At 38.8% G+C, this 24113-nt stretch overlaps 1 protein-coding gene across 5 annotated transcripts in view; it reads right to left on the bottom strand.

The window, feature by feature from the left end:
• Positions 1-4303: 4303 nt before the first annotated feature.
• arel1 (apoptosis resistant E3 ubiquitin protein ligase 1) overlaps positions 4304-24113 on the bottom strand; it is a 71842-nt gene continuing 52032 nt past the window's right edge. For all 5 annotated transcript variants that reach the window (XM_052012738.1, XM_052012765.1, XM_052012750.1 and 2 more), the window contains 8 exons: positions 23748-23857; positions 22528-22707; positions 21634-21759; positions 19476-19605; positions 17643-17701; positions 13055-13144; positions 10977-11152; positions 4304-10290 (listed from right to left, as the gene is read on the bottom strand). In XM_052012738.1, coding sequence (XP_051868698.1) covers positions 10188-10290; positions 10977-11152; positions 13055-13144; positions 17643-17701; positions 19476-19605; positions 21634-21759; positions 22528-22707; positions 23748-23857 — 974 coding nt within the window. In that variant the 3' untranslated portion in view covers positions 4304-10187. The remainder of the gene's footprint in view (positions 10291-10976; positions 11153-13054; positions 13145-17642; positions 17702-19475; positions 19606-21633; positions 21760-22527; positions 22708-23747; positions 23858-24113) is intronic.

Raw genomic sequence — 24113 nt, 5'->3', positions numbered from 1 at the left:
GTTTCATTCAATTCCTTGATGTATTAGCACTAGCTGATGTAATTGTGTGTGTCCATTCAACTAACCACACCTCAGCTGTATGTGCAAATTTAACTGATTGTGTGATGGGTCGCTAATATGGATGCTGAAAAGTGATATTACCAGGACCAATCATTGTGGGAGCCTATGTTAAGCACATGGATTAGATTTACCTGTTCTGCAGGGTGGATACAAAATTGGCAGGCAGAAATCATTGCTAAGATGTAGCACTCATTGACATCAGACGACCTATGGAATTTTAAATCATCAACTCCTGTTACAGATAGAACAAACATGGCTTGTTTCCATTCTTTTGGCGTTTTTCCACTTAAGTGGGTGGTTGTGAAAAGATCGACAAGCCAGGTGAATCTTCTTGCCCCCAAGATTCTTCAAGAACTTTGGGTGAATCTCATCTAATCTTCTGGCTTTTTTGTTTGTGATAGCAGCAAAGACAGCATCCACATAATCTACTGAGTGCAGGGAGGAGAGGTCTGATTCCAGAAGTCTTTCCGTTGATTTCAGTATTCTCCAGTTATTTCTGCTTCTATTCTTTCATCATTTTTAATACCAAGTGAAAATGGGAAACAACTGAATTTGCAATGACTCTGGAAGGATCCTTTCTCATTGGTTGAGTCTTACTAAGACACAGGACACAGACCTCCCAGGCCTTATAGCTGGAATGGAGAGTCTGTGCTAGTTACTGCCATATTCAGTGCTTAAGGCAGTCCTGTGGAATTCTCTTTGGGTTTTTTTTGGACTAGATAAGAGTTGCAACTGTTAAGGGGTATCGCCCTTATCACCATTGAATAAATGTTAAGTTTGATATCATGAATTCAAGTTGTGGAATTTGGTGTTTAATTGTTGTTGAGAGTTGACCAATCTGTGAGTTGATAGGTCCAGAGAGGAATTGTTGTGGGGAAAAATGATCAGTAAAACAATACCAAGAAATAAAATTGAAGGAAATAATGTTGTGATCCAGGTTCAGAACGCCATGTTTGGACGACCAAAGTCAGGAAAGACATGGAAGATTTCTCTGTCGCACTCAAATGACATGTCTCAAGAAGTGAGCGACCATTATTTACTTATTATGATAGAGAAGGAGGCTTCCTAGGGAGGCAAACACATCAGTCCCATTCCCCCCTCTTCATTTCCCCATACCCTGCAAGTTATTTTCTCTTGCACAAGCCTTTGAGATCTCCTCGGACTAATCCATCTTAGCTTATGAATATAAAGAGAACTATAGCAGCCAAGGGGGAATTTACAGCAGCCAATTAATCTACCAGGACATCTTTGGGATGTGAGGAGAAACTAGAGCACCCGGAGGAAATCAGTGCAGGCAAGGGGAGTATGTGCAAGCTCCACACATTCAGTAGGCTTGCTCAGGAACAAATGAACCCTTGGAGATGGAGCACTAAATGTCGTACTACTATGCCGACAATATTACTTAGCACTCCAAACCTCAAAAAGAGGAAAGATGAGAAAGCAAAATAAAGTAAAATCACTAACCATCCATATAATCAATCAATATGAGATTAGCTTCAACATTAATAGAAAAAGAGAATCATAGATGGCAGCAATTTTGAATAGTTGTACTCTCAAAGGAGCTACATGAGGAAAAGGATAAATATCGAGGACAGGATGCAAATCCAGCAGTTGAATAATCTTTACTTGATAATGGCAGTGGAATGGCAGTCTAGATTGCAGACACCCATTTAGCCTGTTTGAAGCACTGAGGATGCTTTGTGATACTGTTGGCTCTAATTAGAGTCTGACTGGGTGTGTTAGGAACATGTTGAGGTATAATTGATCACAAAGAATTAGGATAAAGATGACAAATTACTTTGTTAAAATTTATTCATCATTCTTGCTTTAGGATGAAGGCCAAAAGTTTGTGTAAACGAAAAATAATTGGGCCAAAACAGATTTTTTTCTTAAAAGATCAGTCCACTTAATATTGTTCAGCATACACTCTCTACTTACCAGCTTCCAAAAGGAGTCTATTTTAACTGTTTTTCATGATGGCAATTAGGTTGCTGTGACTGAAGTGCAAGTAGTTTTTCATCACTTTTGTTACCAGCTTTTTCAATGTTCAAGTTTATTGAATTAAAGATAAATTCTGCAGCTCACTTAAATTTGCATTGTGTTGCTTAGGGCTTCAACATCAGTGTAATGGGAAGAATTTGGAGAGCTAAAGGGAAAGATGCAACAGAGAAATGGATAGTTCTTCCAATGAGCTGGCACAGCCGATGGATTAAATAGTCTCCTTCCATGCTGCATCATTCATTGATTGGTGTCTGCCAGCATAGAATTCATCAGGAAAAGAACTCCAAAGAATATTATGAAGTTAAATTAACTTTCTACTTTTGAGGAACCAGGTGGCAGAAAGTATATTAATTCTATTATCTCCTCAGGCAATCTTTGGTATGATTTACTAGTAGTCTAAAACACTAATTTGACATGCTGAAAATAGAAATTCACTTCAAGTTTTTATTAAAGTTTTCATTCTTCAGTAGGAGCTTACATCAAATGATGTTGCATTATAATGTTATGGATCAACCAAAAGGCTTAATGTTATATTTCTCCATAAACTGCAATGCAGGTGTACAGAAATATTGTGGTTTAATACAGGCAGGCATGGTAGTGTAGCGTTTAACGTAATGCTATTACAGCGCCAGCGACCTGGGTTCAATTCCCGCTGCTGTCTGTAAGAAGTTTGTACGGTCTCCCCGTGACTGTGTGGGTTTCCTCCCACATTCCAAAAATTAGGAAGTTGTGGGCTTGCTTTGTTGGCACCGGAAGTGTGGCAAAACTTGCAGGCCACCCCCAGAACACTCTACGCAAATATGCATTTTACTGTGGGTGTCGACGTACATGTGACTAATAAAGATATCTTAAAATTACTGGGTCAGTATTCAGAGTCCTGGATGATTGTCCTGGAAGTAAGAGCTTGAATTACACATCAACAGGTGGCCAACTTAAATTTAATTAATTAAACAAATTTGGAACAAGAAGCTATTATCAATAATAATGACTGACAAACTGCCAAACCACAATAAAAACCCATTGGGTTCACCCAACTTAAATTTAATTAATTAAACAAATTTGGAACAAGAAGCTATTATCAATAATAATGACTGACAAACTGCCAAACCACAATAAAAACCCATTGGGTTCATTTATGTTCTTTAGTGAAGGAAATTTGCAACCTTACCCAATCTGGCCCATGATCCCTCTGGTTGAATCTTGATTGCTTTCTGAAATGGTCTGGAGAGACAATCATTTCAGAAACAATTGAGATTGGGGAATAATTGCTAGCTGACACTACCCAGATTCTGTGAACAAATAATTAAAACAAAATCTGACAGACAGAAAACAGTGGAAAGTATAAAGCACTCCAGACCCTGGTTGCAAATTTACTCATGTTCCTGACCCTTTGTGTTCTGGATGGCAACACCCAGCCCACCATCCAGATCCCAGTTCCAACTGCACTCCGCACTTGTGCTGTGGACCCTGGCTCATATTCTGGACAAATGAATGAGCCAGATGGTAAAAAATTAGGATTTCTGAACAAACAGATGTCAGATTATGGGAGTTTTACTGTAGTTATCCAAATCCCCAAGTATATCTTCCACAATACTCATTCAGACTTTGCACTTGACCATAGACTGTATGATCACTAATTAATAGCTCTCAGCCTTCAGGTGCCATTACAGACAACGAGATATCAATCAACTTGATTCAACTACCCTTGAAATACTTCTTTTTATTTGCTCCTTTTATAACCCTTGATAGTTTGCTGATACTCATTAGAAATTCATACCTCTCAGCCTTATTCAAAACAAAAGCAGCCATATCCATAACTCCTCCATTCCTTCAGCTGATGAAGTGAAATTTCACCCAAAAAGTAGCAGGTGTCTGGAACTTGTTGCCCGAAAGGGTGGTGGAGGTAGAAATCCTCATCACGTTAAAAACGGATCTAGATGCTCACTTGAGGAGCCGAAACCGACAAGGCTACTTACTGAGATCTGGGAAATGGGAGTAACCCAACTAGCTCCATTTTTAGCCAATGTGGACACAATGGGCCAAGTGGCTTTAGTTTGTGCATTAAAAGGCATAAAGCTTGTATATATTTGAATATTATGTCATGACTGCCTCTGAAGTCTCAAACTGTTTTATATAAATAGATAAAATGTTCAATATTTTCTTCTGTCACTCGGTTGAATTTCTAGAAATTCCAAAACTGAGATGAAATGATAACACCACATTCATTCACCCATTTTAATCATAAACAGTATAAATATTCAGAAAAAATTCAAGGGTATCCATACCATCAAGCATTCTTCTCAGAATATAAAAGTATCTGTATTCATCTTTTATAAATAATTAACATTCAGTTCACAACCAAACACTATGTAATGTTACGATATTAAAACCATCCTGGTATGTCAGTACTAGTGCTATGTGAAAACATTTACCAATATACTAAAGGGGGCAATACATGATCCAGTGCATTCTGTAAGCAAAGTTCAGGTTCTTCCAGTTATTTCACATATTCTCCAATATCAGCTCCTTACTAACCAATGAGCAGTAAGTACTGGAGCTTTGCAGGTGGTATCATGGTCGTTCTGGCAGCAGTCCCCCCATCATTAAATCTTTAGCTTACCGCTAATGATATCCACAATATCATATTGTATAACTTGATTGTATTAATGCTCTGGAATGAGCAAAGATGACTCATAAATCTCCAGTATTAGGAAAGGGAACTAGGAAGGGATTATACACATTTTCATAAACATCAATGCCTTCAGTTATTATATTGCTCCCAAGATACAGGGTGGGAAACCCCTGCAGGGCGTGACCACTTGCCACTGCTCAGTACTGCAACAATCAAGATTTATTAAAGCAAGTCCCATTTACAGCAGAACTCAGGCTGTGTTGCAAATTAAAACAAATTTATTTCAATCCATTTCTGAACAGACAAATAAGATATGGATCAGTACTGGCTAGCTGACACACCTTATGTCCCTGTCATCCAACTATGTCTGCAATGAATGTGATGGATTAAAACAGAAGACTCCCACACCCCTTGGAATAGTCCAACAATGGGCAAAGCCCATAAAATTTTAATTAAAAAACAGTGAATAAAGGAAGTACACAATTTGTCCATAGTCATAATAAAGGGTAAATTAACAATTTATACCCAGGTCCTTTATCAGAATTAGAAAATGGAACTGATTAAACTTTCAATTTGCAAAATACCCATTCTGTCATTTTATACTATTGTTCAACATGTTGACAGAACTGCAGTGCATTCCCAATACTTTCATTTTCTATTTTTACACCTGCATTTCTCTTCCTATCATATAACAAGGGGATCCACATAGAGGCAAGTATTTTCCACTTGAATGGTGGTGTTGAAACTAATAAACCCTGATTAATAAAAAAAAATCCCATGCAGTCTCATATCACAAATCAACCTGTTTCTGTGCACTTTCAAAATTAAATTTATAGCTGTCAGCACAGAAAGACACATCCTCTTTGACTTCAACACTAAAGGCTAAAAGAAAACAAAAATTACAATTTTTATTAAGTCTGCCAATTTAAAAGCCCTAGTCTGTGTAGTTTTCTAATGTGTATGAATTTCCTCTGGCAACAATGCATCAACTGAGTCTGCAAAGTATTCTATAACAGCAGTAAATGTATCTGCTCAGTAACTGGAAAATTGTGCTATGTAACTGATATTTTTGAATTGCCAGATAGAAAATGCGAAGAGTTAAGTTTACTCTTCAATGTGATTGCGCCTCCTCATTTTAGGGATAAACATCTATGGTTACTTCTTCCATCACTGTTGACAAATTCATCGTATATCAATGTTATGACAGTCCTGGAAAGGAAATTATCATCTTCTACAGCAATATTCATTGCTAATTCCTGCATTTCTCTCACCACTCCACACCATCCCTCTCAATAAAGTCACTCAGAGTATTGCATAGGTCTCCCCTACAATCTTATATAAACCTTTCCTTGACAAAAATACTTAGCTCCTTTTATTGAAAACTCACCTCCACAAAACTTGTCATGGTGCCAGAATATTAGTTTATCTCCCGCCTCATCTCTCCTCTATCCCACTTTCTCCGAGATTCTTGACCTTAATTCTCTCCCCAACAGTCTCCTTCATAATCACCTCATGGATATACAAGAAAATTAAGACTGCAACACATCTCAACTAGTAAAATAGCATCTATAAACCAGTGATCATACCCATAGACCCTTAGTCTAATAAAGTATGTCAAATTACTGTGCAAATCCACAACTGTTTATGCAACTTCTTATAAATTTTAAGAAAATGCAGTTTAATTTTACCAAAAGGTAAATCAGTGTAAATCATTTTCTTTAAAGAATATATTTATATCCTGGTTATTTTTAAATATTTGGTTGCTTTCCTGTTTGGATCTGTAATGCATCATTTCATTAAAGTTAAGTAAACAGAAAAATGCCTAATTCACATGAGAACATAATTAGATTTGAATTGCTTTTTCACATAATAACTTTGGAGTTTATGACTGTTATAAGTGGCTTATCTACTAAAATGGAGTTTTGTATTGAAAACAAGACACACAACATTTTCAAGAGAGAAAGATAGCAGACAAACTCCATTGACTGGAATGAACAGAAGAGATCCATAGGTGTGTAGTCCAGTCAGTGGTTGCACTGAATACATTGCTTCCCTTCTTGACATAACAGTTTCTACCTTAATTAAAGAATCCCCTAACCAGTGCATAATTGACATAAAAATGTGCTACTTTGCTTGACTATTTCTGGGCCTCAGTTCCAGGGAGATAAAGATTTCATAGCTTTGCATGGTCACTTGTGAGATTTGTGTTCAAAAATTATATCCGAGCATTACGTGCAATCTAATTTCAGGAGTCAATCTGATGCCAAAACAGTTCTCAGAATCAGAGCTCCTCACTTTCTCTTTGGAATCAGTTTTGGTGTCGATTTCTAATCCAAAATTTCTTCGTACTAATGCTGCACCTCTGGTGGGATATACTGTGATAAAGAACACCCCTCTCATTCCATTGACACCTTGGTGCAGATCAGAATAATTTTCAAACTCTCAAAACTAGTTTTTTTTTAAGGCACCAATTCTGGGTTTGGGATAATGTATTAGAGAACTGAATTTGAAATTCTGGCCAGTGATTATTATAATTTCACAATTACACATGTAGGCTAGAATCCTTCATCAGAATATATGTCATACGAAGTTATAAATTGCTGGTGTTTTCACCTGGGATGAAGGAGCCCTCATAAATGGAAGAGCCACTCCCAGCTCAGCAAAGGAGAACATCTCTGAACTTTAAGAGCTGTTGTTGTAAGGTCACTGGTCAGTCTATTGAAAACAATCTGAAATGTTTATTATAAGGCAAGCTGTACTGAGGGGGAAAGAACCTTGGAAGCAAAATTGTTTCCTCACATTGTAAAGTGCATTTTTTTTTAAAAAAGAACAATTTATATTTGTAAAGTCATTCACCAGTATGGGCAGGTAAATACCAGACAGATTCAGATTATGAACTGATAGGCAGCACTGTCCAAATGCAGGTGAGCAACATTCCAACAACAAATAATGAATTGTTGTAGCAGCAGCGATAAGCTTCAGAAATCGATTACCCACGTAATGTGTCATGGGGGAGACAGAAGGAGCAGGTGCGTGAGGCCAGAAGCAGTGGGGCAAGGGTGAGGTGAAGCACAACTGCACGTGAGGCCAGAGAGCGGGCATCTAACAGTGCAAGTGGCAGGGTGGTAAAGCTAGCACTAGGGTCAGGGGCAGGAGGAGCACAAGGAGGCAAAGGCTGAGGCTAAGAGTGAAACTGTTGGAGCACATGACATGGGGAGCACAAGAGAGGGAGCAAGACAGTATGAGAGTGTGCAGCAGAGGGAGCAAGAGAATGCGAGGGCGCGTTTCATTCATGAGAGTGGGTGTCAGGCAGGGATTGAGATTGCATGTGCGCAGGTAAGTGTTTAGGAACAAGAAAGACTGCAAGAGAGCAAGAAAAGAGTGTGGGAGTGAAGGAATAGGATTGAGAGGTGGATAGAGAGAAGGATCATGATATGGACAGAGAGAGAGAGAGAGAGAGAGAAGAAAGAGGCATAGAATAAAAACATAGCAGTGAAAAGAAAAAAGGAAAACATTGATTAAAAGAAAAGTTAAAAAGTGGGAGAGGGCAGAAATTAAAAGAGATAAAGAGCAGAAAGAGTGAGAGGTACAGTCTCAAGAATATGTCACTGAGAATGAGAGTACTTTGTGCCATATATTTTTGGATGAGTTTTGGAAAATGTAAATTTCCTCTTTGTTACAATGGACTATGTACTGCAAGTGAAATTATGATTTTCAAAACCTTAGAACTCCAAGATCATTAGTTAATGTCTAAGGCAATTGTGAAAGAGTTTAAAAAGAACTGTCTTTATTTGTAATAAATTAATTGTATTCAAACTCATTCTTGCATTTTTTCTTAATTGTGTATTTTGCAGTCATGTTACAGCCATAAATATACCTTGACTAATTATAGCCACATCCCTTCATGGCCAGGTCTCAGTGTAATTAGACAAGTGTGGTGGAGGAATGTCAAGGATAGCAAGTCCGGATTTCATTTTGTGCAAGTGTGAGAAAGAGAAAATTAATGAAACACAACTGCTGTGCTTCCTTTTTCCTGGCACATTGTATGACACCAGAGTAGAAGACAGAAAAAGGTTGAGATAGATAAGGGACAAGGAACACTATTTTGAACACACCTTTTGTTCTATCTGTTGCTGATTATGTACCCAGTAGCTGTTCTCTAACTGAAATATTAAAGTCAAAGATACTCTGCCCTCTTTTCACTTTGCAATATCCCTGTAATTAAAAAAAGCTGGATCAATGCAGCCTAGTTGGTCTTCAGCTATACAGAAAACCTGTCTTTAAACAACACACTTGCTTACACTTGACAATAATTTACTAACTTCCCATTCAAATTATCTGTAATATACCACAACCTGACACAACATGCATCTCAACCACATAATACAATTACTTCTTCCTAAAGAGGTCCTCATAACAATGTTCCTAATGCAATCTTTTAGGGAATATGATATACAATAGTGAAATGTGATGGTGCAGGGAAGGGAGGCTTGCTTATGTTGTCTTGAGATCTCTGGAACTTTCTGTGGGTAATGTGCAGTATTCTATTTACAAAAATCTGTTGGAGACATGTAGTACTTCCACATCTCAAACTCTTCATTATTAATCAATTCATTGTTCTTCCACTTCCTTACCAGAATTATTTAACAATATACTTCCCAAAATTCCATCTGGACACTTGAACAAAATCTTGCATCAGAACTGTTATTTCTCACTCATGACCCTGTGTTTGGCTGAAATGAACTGTGGTGGGTCAATAACAACAGAACAACTCAGGAAATGTGCAGCATTTTGAAGTTTTTGAGGTTGGCTGTAAAGCTCAGTCATAATGAGAAGAAGTCAACAGCTTGATTAAAGTCTAGTTAATGGAAGAATTTGGGAGATAGGGCACAGAATCCAGAATTACTTGTGGTTTCCTTTCCAATTGAGTGCTTCATCCCATAGGGTAACCCTCCAAGGCCATCAGAATTCTTAGTAGCTTGAGACTGGAAGTCCAGGTGCAAGCCCTTTTTCAGCTGTAGAGAGAAAACGATGGTGGACACAGAATGCTGTTTGCTACATACAGCGTTTAACAAAGAGCTTGGTGACTGAGTGCATTCAGAGTGCTCTTCTTATTTCCATCAAACTTCCAGTCAGATGATAAACTCTTCAAAGGCTCTCCCAGGTTAAGCCATTGGTAAATCAGATAAACACAGAAGGATCACTTTGACTGTGGATTCTGTGAAACCTCTGCTTCATTTTGGAACTGAGCATTTGTCTGCCCAGTTGCTTGCCAAGCTGTTTGGAAAACATTAACTGTAGCACATCGACTTCTCAACATCTTTCAAACCTGCTTGTCCGGTGACTGAAGGCTCAAGTTAGAATCATTGCTCAATCCATGTCCATTTGGCAGATGGGGAAAATCCATGGCGATCTCTGATCTCTAACTGGCCAGATCCTGGATCCTGTACTATCTGCAACTGGATTGGTCATTGCATCCTAAAAAGCCTCAGAATTACAGCATTCCAAACCCTTCACTGCCTTCATTAATAGCCAGTTTTAGCATTTTATGCAGCTCTTCGTAGGAGTCATAAGTTGGAAGGCACAACTGGTTAAAGCTAGAGATGCACACAAAAAAAGAATTGGTCAGTCCAAAAGTCATTTGCAGTGGATCAATTTCTTTTCATTGTCATTAAACATTCTACTTTTGCTTCTAAATATCAAAACAATTTATTTACTGGTGGTAATATAATACTTTGTCCCTACACAAATTTGCATGTCAGGATAGCAGAAGGGGGCAGGTATTTCAACCTGATATTTTTTTTTAATTTAAAAAAGATAATTAACTCTCTATTAGATGGTTTGTACAGAATTTATATTATTCTATTAACACCCCTTTTCCTATCTATTCTTATATCACCTCCTGCTTCTGCTCACTTCATTTTCCCTTTCATTGCCATCCACAACACTCATTCCTCCCCCCTCCACCCCTCTTTCCTCAAAGCCTCCTCCATTTCAATGCTTCAGTTCATGGAGAGGAACAAATTTACCTCTTCCTCTAATTCCAACATCCTTCTAATCCAGTGCATTGCCAATGGAACCTAACCCAATACCGCCACCCTCCACACTCCCTCCTGTTGCAGAAACAAGTGTTCCTTAACTACTTGGAGATGTTGTTATGGGTGAAAGTCCTGATGGGAGGGGAAAAAGAATGATGTTGCCGTTTTTAGCAGCTGACACTCCAGTCGGTGCCATTCACCCACATCTGCACCCATTGTCGTACACCCTTTGCTGAAACACTCACCAAGTATGAGCTGTGGGCAAGGAACTCTGCGTGGGTGCTGCAATGATCTGAAAAGATGGGCACATTGCCACAAATCCTCCCGGAGGCAGCTGGGAAGAGCCCGTTGTGAACTGCAACAACCGAGCAAGTTCCTCTTGAGTGAAACTGGACACCACTGTCCAGAACCACTTCATTACCTGTGATAGAGGTGGGGGAGGGAGAGGGAGAAGAGGCAGGTGGAGGGCAGAGAGAAACACAGATAAATGATTTAAGACTTGTCAGTCTTTTTCCACTATGATTTTTCAATGCCACAAATCTGGCAGCAATTCTGATGGGTGAAATATCAAACTATGACCATCTTTCCACCTCACTTCTAGTGATTCAACACCAAATCATTGACTCCTGTAACCTACCTCCTAGTCCCTCACTTACCTGGAATGGATCTGCTAACAGCAATCAGCTCCTTGAAGTAACTCTGACCTGATTGGTGGCATCTGACCTCAAGCAGAAAAATCACCCTCAAAAATGCTTTGGCGGACACCCCGAAGCTTCCAGCTAACACAATTAGAATCAGAATCATACAGCACAGAAATGGGTATTTTTGTCCCATCTCGTCCATGCTGACTATAACGTCCACCCATGTGAATCCCATTTGCCTGCATTAAGCCAGTAACCCTCATTGCCTTTCCTATCCAAGTACCTGTCCAAATACCTTTTAAATTAATTGTCAAAGAATTTGAATGCTTGTGAATTTCTCAAATATTCAGAGCAGCTTCCCTTCACTGTTAGACCCTCCATCTTCACAAAATCACCTCCCACTCTTCTGAATTCCAATCTTCTTCACTCTTTCCTCAAAGGACTGTCTCATCATCCTAAAAAAACAGTCTAGTCAACCCATTCTGCACTGATCCAAGAAATACGTATCCATTTTTTCCAATACAGAGGCAAAAATTACATATATAATACTCCAAATGAGATCTCACCAAAGGGCTGTACAATCTTCTCATGACTGCATTACTTTACCATAAAGGCCCCTGCAATACCATTTGCCTTCCTAATTGTTTGCCACACGTACATGTTTTGTTGCTCATGAAACACCACACTAAATCTTTCTGCACACTGTTTACTAGTTTTTCATCATTTAAAACATATTAGCCTAGAGCTTTCTGGGAGCCCAGCGCAGTCCAGGGTAGGCCTGAACCAGCATTGGGCAGATTTTTAAGAGACAACCAGGTTCCTGAAGGTGGCTCTGACCTGATCCTTGAGATTCTCAGCAGGGTCTCCCAGCTATAACTAGCATTATATGGCACAGCTTGAATAAGCCTCATCCATAGAAGTGCTTTGACAGCTGGTTAAACCATGCCTTTAGACTGAATTGGCTGTCAAAGAATTTCAACTTTTGTGAACATCCCCTGCCAAATGCCTGCAGTCTCCCAGCAATTATGCTGGTAGCTGGAGTCTTTAGAACTGGGGACAAACTCTCAGGACAAGACAGCAGTCATCAGGTTGGAGATGAGAAGTTTATTTACCAGAGGTTGGAAGTTTGTAACATTATCTACCTCAGAAGTTGTGGATGATCATTCACTGAGTATATTAAAGGTTGACATCAATAGATTTTAGTGCACTAAGGGAATCAGAAAATTATGGGGATCAGCTGGGGAATTAGACAAAGCACAAAATCATACAGGATCCTATTGACTAGCAGAACAGCTTGAGGACCCACTTACTCTACTCTGGCTTTTTATGAGCACAAGAATAGAACTTTAAATTATGATTGCTATTAGATAAATGTTCACGCACCATTAGATTGTTAACTAAAGTTAGCTTTATTTAATATTAAATCTAATATATTTTGTTCCTTGGAACATGTTGTTCCATGCATTCTACCCCTTCACAATGCAAGCAGGATGTTATATACAACTTTCAGTGGAATCTAAAATTTGTTTCTATCGCTTAAGTCTACTCTGCCTGCTTACCTCCTATTATAGCTTACATTATAATGTTGTTTAATAAAATCTTCATTTTCTTATAATGCCTGGAGGTCTGACCTGTACCAACATGCCCCGACAACTCCCCATTTTGATAATATTTAGGCTTACCTTCTCTCGGAAGTGCCAGGACCCTCCAACAATGACAGCATGAGTCTTGAAATCAGGTACATTGATGTTTCCAGTCCCACACATCAATAGCTGGAGGTCAGAAATCAATAACAGTAGCTTTATTAACTTAAGAAAGTGAACAGAATCACACTACAGTCAAAATGTTCATTTTATTAAGGAAAGAAACTAGAGGATCTGTTCACAAATCAGGTATTAAAGAGTGTAACAATGGGAGCATTATCAATTAAAATTAATAGCCAAAGGATACAGGAAAGGAAGGTGATTACAGAATGATAGATTCACATAGCCTGCTTACAATTTATAATTGAAAAGTTGGCACGAAAAGTGTGAAAATGTAAGGCTTTTTAAAATATTATTCAGCTGCAGGATGAATATTAAGATGGGAGTTTTAAAAGCCACCGGTTGCAAAAATGAACTGGTGAAGGAGCTGCTGGAGTTCAATAAAAAAGCAAAATTTTGAATAGTGTAAATGTAATAGCTGGAGATGTGCAAAGGGGGACAAAAGAATAGTGCTTCAAGTGCCACAGTGTCTGTCTCTTTCAGGGGACATGAGGCATGCATCCATATTTCCACCTCATCCATAATGTCACAGTGCGCAAGCTCAGGTTTTAAATTAGACAGGTGAGAAATGGAGATGCAGCAAGTTGCAAGGAAAGGGCAACTTATATGCAGACAAAATAAAATAAAAGTGAACGCAGGTCTAACCAGACTAAAGAAAAGCAGGCAGAAAAAAGTTGGGGAAAGAAAGATTTTAAAATACAAGGAAGAACGTTAGACCTCTAACAAAATTATATAAATACTTCACTTTTCAAATCATTCAAAAGGAGGAAGAGGAAGAAAAAAAAAATGTATTTCAGGTTACTCCTGTGAATGTTTGAAGATCTCTCACTGTCTCTAAGGTACTGTACACACAAATCTTTGTCTAACCAAACAGCAATTTATGGGACTTCATCTGCAATGACCCACATTATAGATCAATTCTCAGCTGATTCTATGCTTCCACAATAAAAGTCTGAAGTCTAGTCGAGCCTTGCATGTATAGTTGTTAAATCCTCAATAATCTGAGGCACAGGTATAAGCTTGACAGCAGGCCGCTGCACTTGCCCCTTGGGCCTCAGATTGGTAACTTATATGGTTGGCACATTATTGCCATCTAGTGGCATAAAATGATTAGTGCAGGAATAATTGACACTTGTTTCATGATCTTCTTAGCAGAAGCAGAATCAGATTTATCACTGACATTTGTCGTAAAATTTGTTGTTTTGCAGCAGCATTACACTGCAAGACAAAGACATTAAAATTACTATGTTACAAAAAATAAATAAATAGTGCAAACGAGGAATAACAAGGTAGTGTTCATGGACCGTTCAGAAGGGAAGAAGCTGTTCCTGAAACGTTGAATGTGGGTCTTCAGGCTCCTGTACCTCCTCCCAAATGATAGTAATGCGAAGAGGGCATATCCCGAGTGGTGAGGGTCCTTAATGATGGATGCCGCCTTCTTGAGGCGCTGCCTCTTGAAGATGCCCTCGATGGTGGGGAGGTTTGTGCCCGTGATGGAGCTGGCTGAGTCTACAATCCTCTGTAGCCTCTTTCAATCCTACGCATTGGAGCCTCCGTACCAGGTGGTGAAGCAGAATGCTCTCCACCATACATCTGTAAAAATTTGCAAGAGTCTTTGGGGACATACCAAATCTCCTCAAACTCTTAATGAAGTAGAGCTGCTAGCATGCCTTCTTCATGATTGCATCAACATGTTGGGCCCAAGATAGATCCTCTGAGCTGCTGACGCCCAGGAGCTCGACACTGCTCACCCTTTCCACCGCTGACCCCTCAATGACAACTGTTTGTTCTCCCGATTTCCCTTTCCTGAAGTCCACAATCAATTCCTTGGTCTTGCTGACATTGAGTGCGAGGTTGTTGTTGCGACACCACTCAACCAGCTGATCTCACTCACTCCTCTACGCCTCCTCATCGCCATCTGAGATTCTGCCAACAACAGTGGTATCATCAGCAAGAGCTATGCCCAGCCACACAGTCATGAGTGTAGAGAGAGTCGAATAGTGGCTAAGCATGCATCCTTGAGGTGCGCCTGTGTTGATTGTTAGCGAGGAGGAAACGTTACTACCAATCCGCACTGACTGTGGTCTCCCGATAAGTAAGTCAAGGATCCAGTTGCAGAGGGAGGTACAGATACCCAGATTTTGAAGCTTGTTGATTAGTATTGAGGGGATGATGGTGTTGAACGCCGAGCTGTAATCGATAAAAAGCAGCCTAAAAGCTAAGGTAATTCCATTCAAAATGCAACACTCCCCCGGTTGCCAAAGATACCTGCCCAAGCAGCAAGAAAAGTTTAAGTTCAATTGTGCTAATCCTGATGGCACCGAGAAAAAAAAAATAGGAGAAGATGAGCCAGTTGCATTGTGAGCTTCTGGCTTGATTATGATGTCCTTCAGCATAAAGCAACCAATGCCTTTACTGATTTTACATTTGGAGAATAGTTTACAGAGAATCACCAATATCCATGGAGCATCATGCAGGCTAAAGAACAGCCACTTGGCCAAGGTAACAAAAGATCACCAGCACCCAAGGAATTATACCCCAACAGCCAACTTCAGCTGAGGAAGCAGCAGGGAGGGAGAAAAGTGAAAATGGGAAATTGGGGGGGCAACTACAAGTTCATAAATAAATACATGGGATGGTGGCATGCTGGTTAATTTACAAGACTGGCCTGGATAACTGGTCTGGAGTTGGTAGTTAAAATCTCACCAAGGCAACTTGCAATGTTAAGTTCAAGTAATTAAATATATCTAAAGTATAAATAAAACTGGTATCAGTAATAGTAGGTATGAAACTATGGGATTGTCATTAAAAACCCATCTGCTACATGCTTTCTGAAATAACACGGTCATCACTCAGTTAATAGGTAATTAAGTTTGTGCAATAATTGTGGGCCTAAAATGTGACACCCCCATCCAAGAACTAAACGAAAGCACTTTTAATTACAGTTGTGCATGGAAACAGGGAATTAAGGGCCAAGAATATACAACCCATTACAAAAATGCAAATGTGCGTACTCCAAATAAGCTGAACCGACAGTTACTCCAAATACAGACTAAGACTAAAATCTTTGAAGGCAAAGTACATTAGGCCAATCTGAACATCAATGATTATTAAGCTTGTATTAATGACCATAATAACGCCCAGCAACCCTTACCTGAACCTTAGGCACAAACTACAATACATCATGAAAGGGAGAGCTAAAACCAACATCAGCAAGGGGCAGAAGCTGTCTCTCTTTCACAAACAAACAGCTATTTAAACCGAGGTAGGCTGTTTCTATAAACCTGCCCAGGATCGAGGGTAGGTCTTCATTGTATGTAAATGAGTAAAAATGCCATGCAGAATCATCAGCTCATTTCTTTATTTACACTGAATTCAGTGAGGGTTGTTCCTGAATTGTGATCACTCATTTCTCACAACAGCAATAACTTGAGGTGGTGCCTCAAGAAGGTGGTATCCATCACCCTCACCACCCGGGACATGCCCTCTTCTCGCTACCACCATCAGGGAGGAGGTACAGGAGCCTGAAGACCCACATTCAGTGATTCAGAAACAGCTTCTTCCCCTCCGCCATTAGATTTCCGAATGGTCCATGAACACTACCTCATTATTCCATTTGTTTGCATTATTTATTTATTTATTATTGTGATTTATGGTAATTTTATGTCTTTGCACTGTGCTGCTGCCGCAAAACAGCAAATTTCATGTGATACAAGTCAGTGATAATAAATCTAATTCTGAGGGGATGTGGTGACTTGATTTTTTTCTTTCTGTCCTGCAACAATCAGTGTCTATATTTGTATGTGAAGAATAACCAGACAGAAATAAATGCTGCCTGTCATTCTATATTCCAGCAAGAATCACTCCAGGAGGATGTCAAGAGCAAACACTCTCAGGTTGATTAAAGCATGCACATATCATAATCAAAATTCTCTGCTCAACCAAAGGAGACCCTTCCAACTGCACGAGCTTAATGCATCCATTTCCAGCAACATGATCATTGTAAGCCAAACAGTGACAAATTATGTGTATTTTGTGCATGGATTGTTGTTCTTTGAAAGCTGGATTAAGACCATACCAATACAAGTTCACCTGGGAATTTCAGATAATTCTGGACTTGGACCGCAGTGGGAGTGACCAACTGCACCCAATTCCCAAAATCTTAATGCTATAGTTACACAGAAACAAGTAGTCCCTCTTCCATTCTAATATGCCAACATAACTCTTCCTTTTCTACTGGAGGAAAGAAAAGAACCAAAAGATATCTTAGCTCTTGATCGGGAATAGTCATACAAAAATCACCACATTCATAACATGTACTAGAAAATGCTGTGTTACATTGAATTATGGTGTAGCTTTCTCACAGCAATCTTTTAACTTCTTGTAACTTGAGTGTTCAGAGCAAGTGCAAACACATCTCACAATATTGGGATAAACTCACTAAAATGTCAGTCCAAAGGCAAGGTCACATCAACAGTGAATGAGCTGTTTCTTGTGCATTACCTACCTCCAATTCATTTTCATCAAATATTGCCAAGAGATTTTCAGGAATTAACTCATTCAAACCTACAGAAAAAAATATGAAAATATAAATTTAGAGAAGGTTAGTTTAAGTTAATAAGGCAGAAGCACTTTGAGATGAACTGAGAATAAGAGGATATTACAAATGCAAGTTCTTTTATACTTTCATTCCACTTTGTGGCTTACTGCTTATAGCAGGTGGACTGGAGCATACATTCTGCTCCTAAATCACAGTCACTACCCTGGCTGCTAGGGGGCGCAGGTTAGACAGCCACGACTGCAAAAACCTTCTGCTTCTCAACTCCCTTTGTGGAAGTGGTTTGAATTTGCTTCCTTTCAACGTCCAAAGCAAGAGTTAATTTTCTTATGCACTTGAAGGGCTCCCCCTTCATTTCCTTAGCGCAGCTGTTTCAGTGTCAAACAGAGTATATAGTATTCATGTTATCCAGAACCCCACCCAGGGAAGTCCAAGGCCAGGATGGAGTTGGCTGCACTTCCTTTAATAGAAAGAGAGACCTTCCCCCACCTCAATGCAAGCAATGGACTGTTTCCAAATATTTATTAACTCTGTTATCAAGTCATCAGTTCCTTCTTAAATGTTTTCCTCCCCTGATGGAAGAAATCTCTCAATTTATACTTTTTCAAAAAATCCACTGAAGTTTACATTGGTAAAAACGTAAGAAATTGAAACCTCTTAAGCCTGCTACACTATTCAATAAGATCATGGCTGATTCTGTAACTCATCAACCGCACCCATTTTCCATATCCCTCGATTCCCTTGGTTGAAAACAATGATCGCAGCCTTGAGTATACTCAATGACCGAGCATCTATAGGCCACTTGGGGTGGAAAGAGCCAAAGTTTTGCAATCCACTGAAAAAAAATGTATTCCCACCTCAGCTCTAAATGGCTAATTTATTATCTTGAGATAACGCCTCCAAGTTCTTGATTCTTCAGCTTGGGTAATCAGCCTCTCAGCAACCACTCTATCAATCCCTCTCAGAACTTAAGCTATCTCAATGACATTGCTTTCTAAATTTCAGTGAGTATAAGCCAATCATTTTTTTCTCACAGAATACCCTCACAAAATGGGAATCAGTTTACTGAATCTATGCTGCATTGATTCTCAGACAAGTGTACCTTTCCCCAGGTACAGAAACCAAAAGTGCACTCAATAGTTACGTGTGGTCTAACCAAAGCCCTGCAGTATTACAAGACAGCCCTACTTTGCTATTGCAACTTCCTTGATACCAAATATTTGAATACAAACTCAGAAAAAGGTTTGAATTGGGCTACTCAACAGGCATGAGTCACCCCAGTAACCATCGAGCACATATATTATACATATGCATGCATACACGTTTAAAATACCCCTCCAAAAAGTGGTTCAACTTAAATTTCTCCTCACACCACTGGAACGTGAATAGATTTAACTGCTTTAGTCAGGAGGTGATAAATATGAGTAAACATGATGATGGAATCCAAGATCAACCTATTAATTGGTAAACATTAACCAGAATATTGTTCGTAAAACTAGGCCAGTGGATTGAACAAGGAGACAACTTCAACAAATAAGCGCTGTGACTAAATTCTAGATTTGTGGTTCTCCATTGGGAATGGTACTTGGATGCTCAGAAGAAATTAGACAAAAAAACTGCATATAGTTAACTGTATTACAAACTTGTTGGCCCTTCAACAAATATGTAAATGCTGTTCTTTACATTCAGCATAATTTGATCAACCAATTATGCTCGACTTCACCTACTAGGACAATGGCTCTGCTTCTTTTACATTCAAGTTCCATCAAAACAAAATCATACCTTTAAGGAAACACTCCACTTCCTGGCGCACCTGATTGGCTAGCCTGTATTGTGCAAGCATGTTCAAGTAGAATATCTTGTTGTCATTGGTTACTGGTACCTGGGCACCTCCAGCTATCAGCTCTATAACCTGAAAGAGAATAAGTCCACTCAAAGTGATCATCCAAAAGAAGAAGTGCAGAAGCTTTCTTATTCATGTTGACAATAGGATCAGTAATGTTAAACGGAGTATTGCATCCAAGGTGTCAGGATAAGGAGAAGCTGCAAGGCATTGGGAGAGAGGTTTTAAAAAAAAACACATATAGGGCGTAGAAAGGCACTGTGGTGCAGCAACTTGTGCAGCTCCCACAACTCCAGTGACCCAGGTTCAATCTTGACCTCTGGTGCTGTCTGTGTAGACTTTGCACATTCTCCCTGTGACTGAGCAAATCTCCCTCAGGTGCTTTAATATCTTCTCACATCCCAAAGATGTGCTGGTAGGTTAATGGGCTACTGTAAATTACCCCTAGTAATGTACAGAGGGTGGGTAGCAGGAGAATCAAGGCAAGCTGATGGACATGTGAGGAATCAAGGGTGGAATAGGACCGATGAACATCACTGAGCAGGAATGATGGGCTAAATGGCTTCCTTCTGTGTTGCAGAAATATGAAAAAAGAAACAGAAGTTCATAAGGACTCATGTTCAATAAAGAGTGCTTCAGGAATTAAGGGATTGATTAAAATACAGCACTCCTTAATATTTCTCAGTACCATTGTCCAACAATTACTATAATGGACATCTGAATGAGGCCACCTTGGGAAGGGAAAAAGGGAAAAAGGGAAAAACATTTGACCTGGTTCTGCGTAAAGCAGCAAAGCAAACAGATACCCATAAGCAGGAGGAGGAAAAACATTTGACCTGGTTCTGCGTAAAGCGGCAAAGTAAACAGATACCCATAAGCAGGAGGATATTAATTTACTTAGGCAAAGAGGTAGGAAAATAAAAGGAAAAAAAATAATTGCATTCAAAAATATCCATGACAGAAAGCAGACTTCATTCAGATTAAATGAAAGGAAAAAAATTAGTAAGCAGACGTATAGCTTTACAAGGCAGATATTGAAGCAGATGATGGAAAATATTAAAACAAATGGATTCCAGACAAGAATTAGAGTGTATTGAATAATGGGATGAATTAGATTATACATGAAAGGTTAAAGTCAAAATAAACAATTAATAAATATAGGAAAAATAGCAAAAGAGAAATTAAGAAAAAGAAGAAAGCTATAAAAAATTTTGGAGGTGTTAGTAAGAAAGGAATGGGATAAATGGATGTTTCTCAGACTGGAAAAATAGGACAAGCAGCATTTCATGCCTTTGTGTAAATATAAAATAAAAATAAAAGGACAAAAGAATTGAAGGAGTAATACGAAAATTTGTTGACAACACCATAGTATTGGGGTGAATAGAGAGGAGGAATGTGACAAAGCTGTGAAAGACTGACACAATTCAACGCTGAGAAATATAGAATAATACATTTATGAATAAGTCAGGGATAAAATTATATGTTTTAAAAGCTAATACTTTTAGCAGAGGAAAGTAGTACCCAAGCATCCAAATACACGTTATTGGATTTTGATTTTGTACCCAGAGACAGACTGATTGTTGTTTTACGCAACCTCAGTCTACATGTGGTGTATTATGTGCAGGTTTTGGCAGCAAGTTATAAGAATCAACAAACTATAAAGCAGTGTAGAGGCTATTCAACCCATTGATCTTGTGTTGGCTCTTTGGTAGAGCTATCCAGTCAGTCTCATTGCACAGCTTTTCTCCGTAACCCTGCAATCTTTTTTTCTGTTCCCTTTTGAAAGTCTTTATGGAATCTACTTTCACCAATATTTCAAGCAATTTGTCCTACAGCAGAACTTTTGGTATGTTTTATATATACACAACTCATCACTAATTTTTTATCCAATCACCTAAATTCATTGTCCTGAAGGTACAAGATAATATAAAACTTACACTAATTTATCAAGACATTGCCCAAGCCCTATGGGTTGGTTACGACGCAGGGTAGGAAGTTATGTCTCAGTTTAATGAAGGAAGTAATGTATAAGGGATTGACTTGAGATCTAAAGTGAAGTAAAGCGAATAATATAAAGTGAATTTATTGCAACTCTACCTTTTCTAAATGTCCCGACTTGTTATATTTTTCCTCAGCAAAAACAAGATCCATTTCACTCACATCGTTCTTCAATATATAACAAACTTTACTCTTGTAGAATTCTGGATCATCTGTTGCAAAATACTGCAAGGAGAAGTGAGAAGGTGGAGATGATTTCTAAAGTGCATTACAAAGGCCAACACTTTGGTGACTGGCAAAACATGAACTTTGGAAAATGATTTATTTTAGTAAAAGAGTCACTGACACGATCACAAATGCAGGACATGTTCATGATTCCCCTTTTCTTTGGTGTCACTAAAAGCAGCCGCCTAAATTTTCTAACCTGCGTCACGATTTAATCTCCAAATTAACAAGCAATTTAAATCAAATGAAGAGTGCAAACCAAGAAATTAAAGCACATTTCCAAAACATCGTCCATTGCATATTTAATTTGCATGGACTCTAAAGACAGAAATTCAAGGCTTCAGTCAAGAGCTGCTACCTCACAGCTCCAGTGACCCAGGTTCAATCCTGACCCCTGGGTGCTGTCTGTGTGGAGTTTGCACATTCTCCCCACTTGGGTTTTTTCCTGGTGCTCCTGTTTTCTCTCATGTCCCAAATAACATGGATTGGTAGGCTAATTGACCACTGTAAAAAGAAAAATTGCCCCCAGTGTGTGGATGATCTAGGGGGAAGTTGATGAGAATGTGAGAATAAAATTGCACTTAGTATCGGATTAGTGTAAAAATGTGTGCTTGACGACCAATGTGGACTTGATGGGCTGCAGGACCCATGTTGCTTCTCTCTCTATGACCTTTGTCAACAAAACAAAATTGTTTATTTCTAATATCTGTAATGAAAGACAATGCATACAGCAAGGCCACAAATAGCATTTTAATAATAAATACTTACTTTATAGTGCATCCGGAGTCCAATAATTTGTGCCAAGAAGGAACGGGTGAAGCGAGCACAAACCAGCTGTTTGTAAGCCCCACCTAGGGAAGATTCATATAAGCACTTTCCAACTACTTTCCCTGCAAACTCATATAACTTTGGTCGGAGTTGAGATGGCCGTTCTGGGTTTGGGTGCACCTGAATAGGCAAAGAAATGTTGGTTATTAAGTCACTAAATAAAGAAACACTGAAAATGCTGGAAATCCAAAAAAAAAAGCTGAAGATGTTGGAAAGACTCAGCATGTCAAACCTTGAGCTATTTTCTGCATTTTCTGTTATTAGCAGCATTTAGAAGCATTTTCTGTTATTGTCTCTAATCTCATAGAATGCAAGATGGTTTATAATTGGTAGTAGCCTCAATGTCCAGATTCATAGGCAAAAAAATAAGCTTTTTTTTTGATATAATGCTTTTCAAAACCTCTGGATGCCTCAAAGTGCTTCAGAATCCACAAAACATTTTAGCAAAGTAGGGAAATACTGCAGCCAATTTAAGCACAGCAAGGATTCACCAACAGATATGGGATGACTGACCAGGTAAGCCATTGCACTGATGATGGGAGGGATAAATATTTGCCAGGACGAGTGAAGAACTCCCCAGTTTTTCCTTTAATGGGATGTTTTATTTCTGTATGAGAGGACATACCAAGTCTGTGTTTAACATCCCTGCTGAAAAACAAGACCTCAATAATTTAGCACTCTCTCAGTACTCCATGGGATGTTAACGTTTATGTTCAAGTCCTGGTTTGGGTTTGAATTCACAATTTTCAGACAGAGGCTAGAATGTTCCTAGAGCGCCATGGCTGACATCTAGGTTTCTCCATGCAAGGCATCTTCCACAAGAATAACCAAGTAAGCAATTACCCCCAATTCTGAAGCAAGAAATGGAACTTAATATTGATTATTACTAAATTGTTGACCTCCTTTGTGAGAGGTTGCTTTAAATTCATTGTGAAGAGCTCTTAAGACAAGTTAAGAGGCTCTCATACCATTTCTAACACAGGTACCAGTGCTGAAGGGTCAGGCTTCACAATCCAACTGTTCTCTAATTGTCACAATTAAATATCAGTTTGTTCAAAGGCAAATATGACTTCTTGGAGTGGGTAAATAGCAATTTATTACCATCTGAAATTAAATATTGATGGGGAATTTTTTTTTAAACAGTTGAAATGTATACTTACTAGTCCCTGGTTATTGTCACTGAAGTGCATGAACAGGGCATTACTTGTGTCAAAGAGAGCTTTACAGGTCAACTCAAACCATTCCCTGCGTGGTCCACCCCAGTCCAGTGCTGAAATGTTACATAGATCCATCATTAGATTCTTTCAGTGTTACCTCAGGAAAGCATTAGTTCCTTTTGACATAACATTGTTATTTCTCTAAAATTAATATGGTATCGATATAAGGAAACCCTTATCAACAAGAGTAATCAAGACACGAGTAGTGGAAGTGAAAATTATGATGATATTATTTATAATTCTAAAATATGGGTAATTTAGGGTTGTTTTTATTAAATGAACTAAGGAGGGACAAATGGCTTTCACTTG

This window comes from Pristis pectinata, chromosome 1, assembly GCF_009764475.1.
Source record: "Pristis pectinata isolate sPriPec2 chromosome 1, sPriPec2.1.pri, whole genome shotgun sequence".
NCBI classification, from domain to species: Eukaryota; Metazoa; Chordata; class Chondrichthyes; order Rhinopristiformes; family Pristidae; genus Pristis; species Pristis pectinata.
The sequence above is the reverse complement of the archived record's forward strand: the minus strand, read 5'-3'. Positions and strand labels throughout refer to the sequence as shown.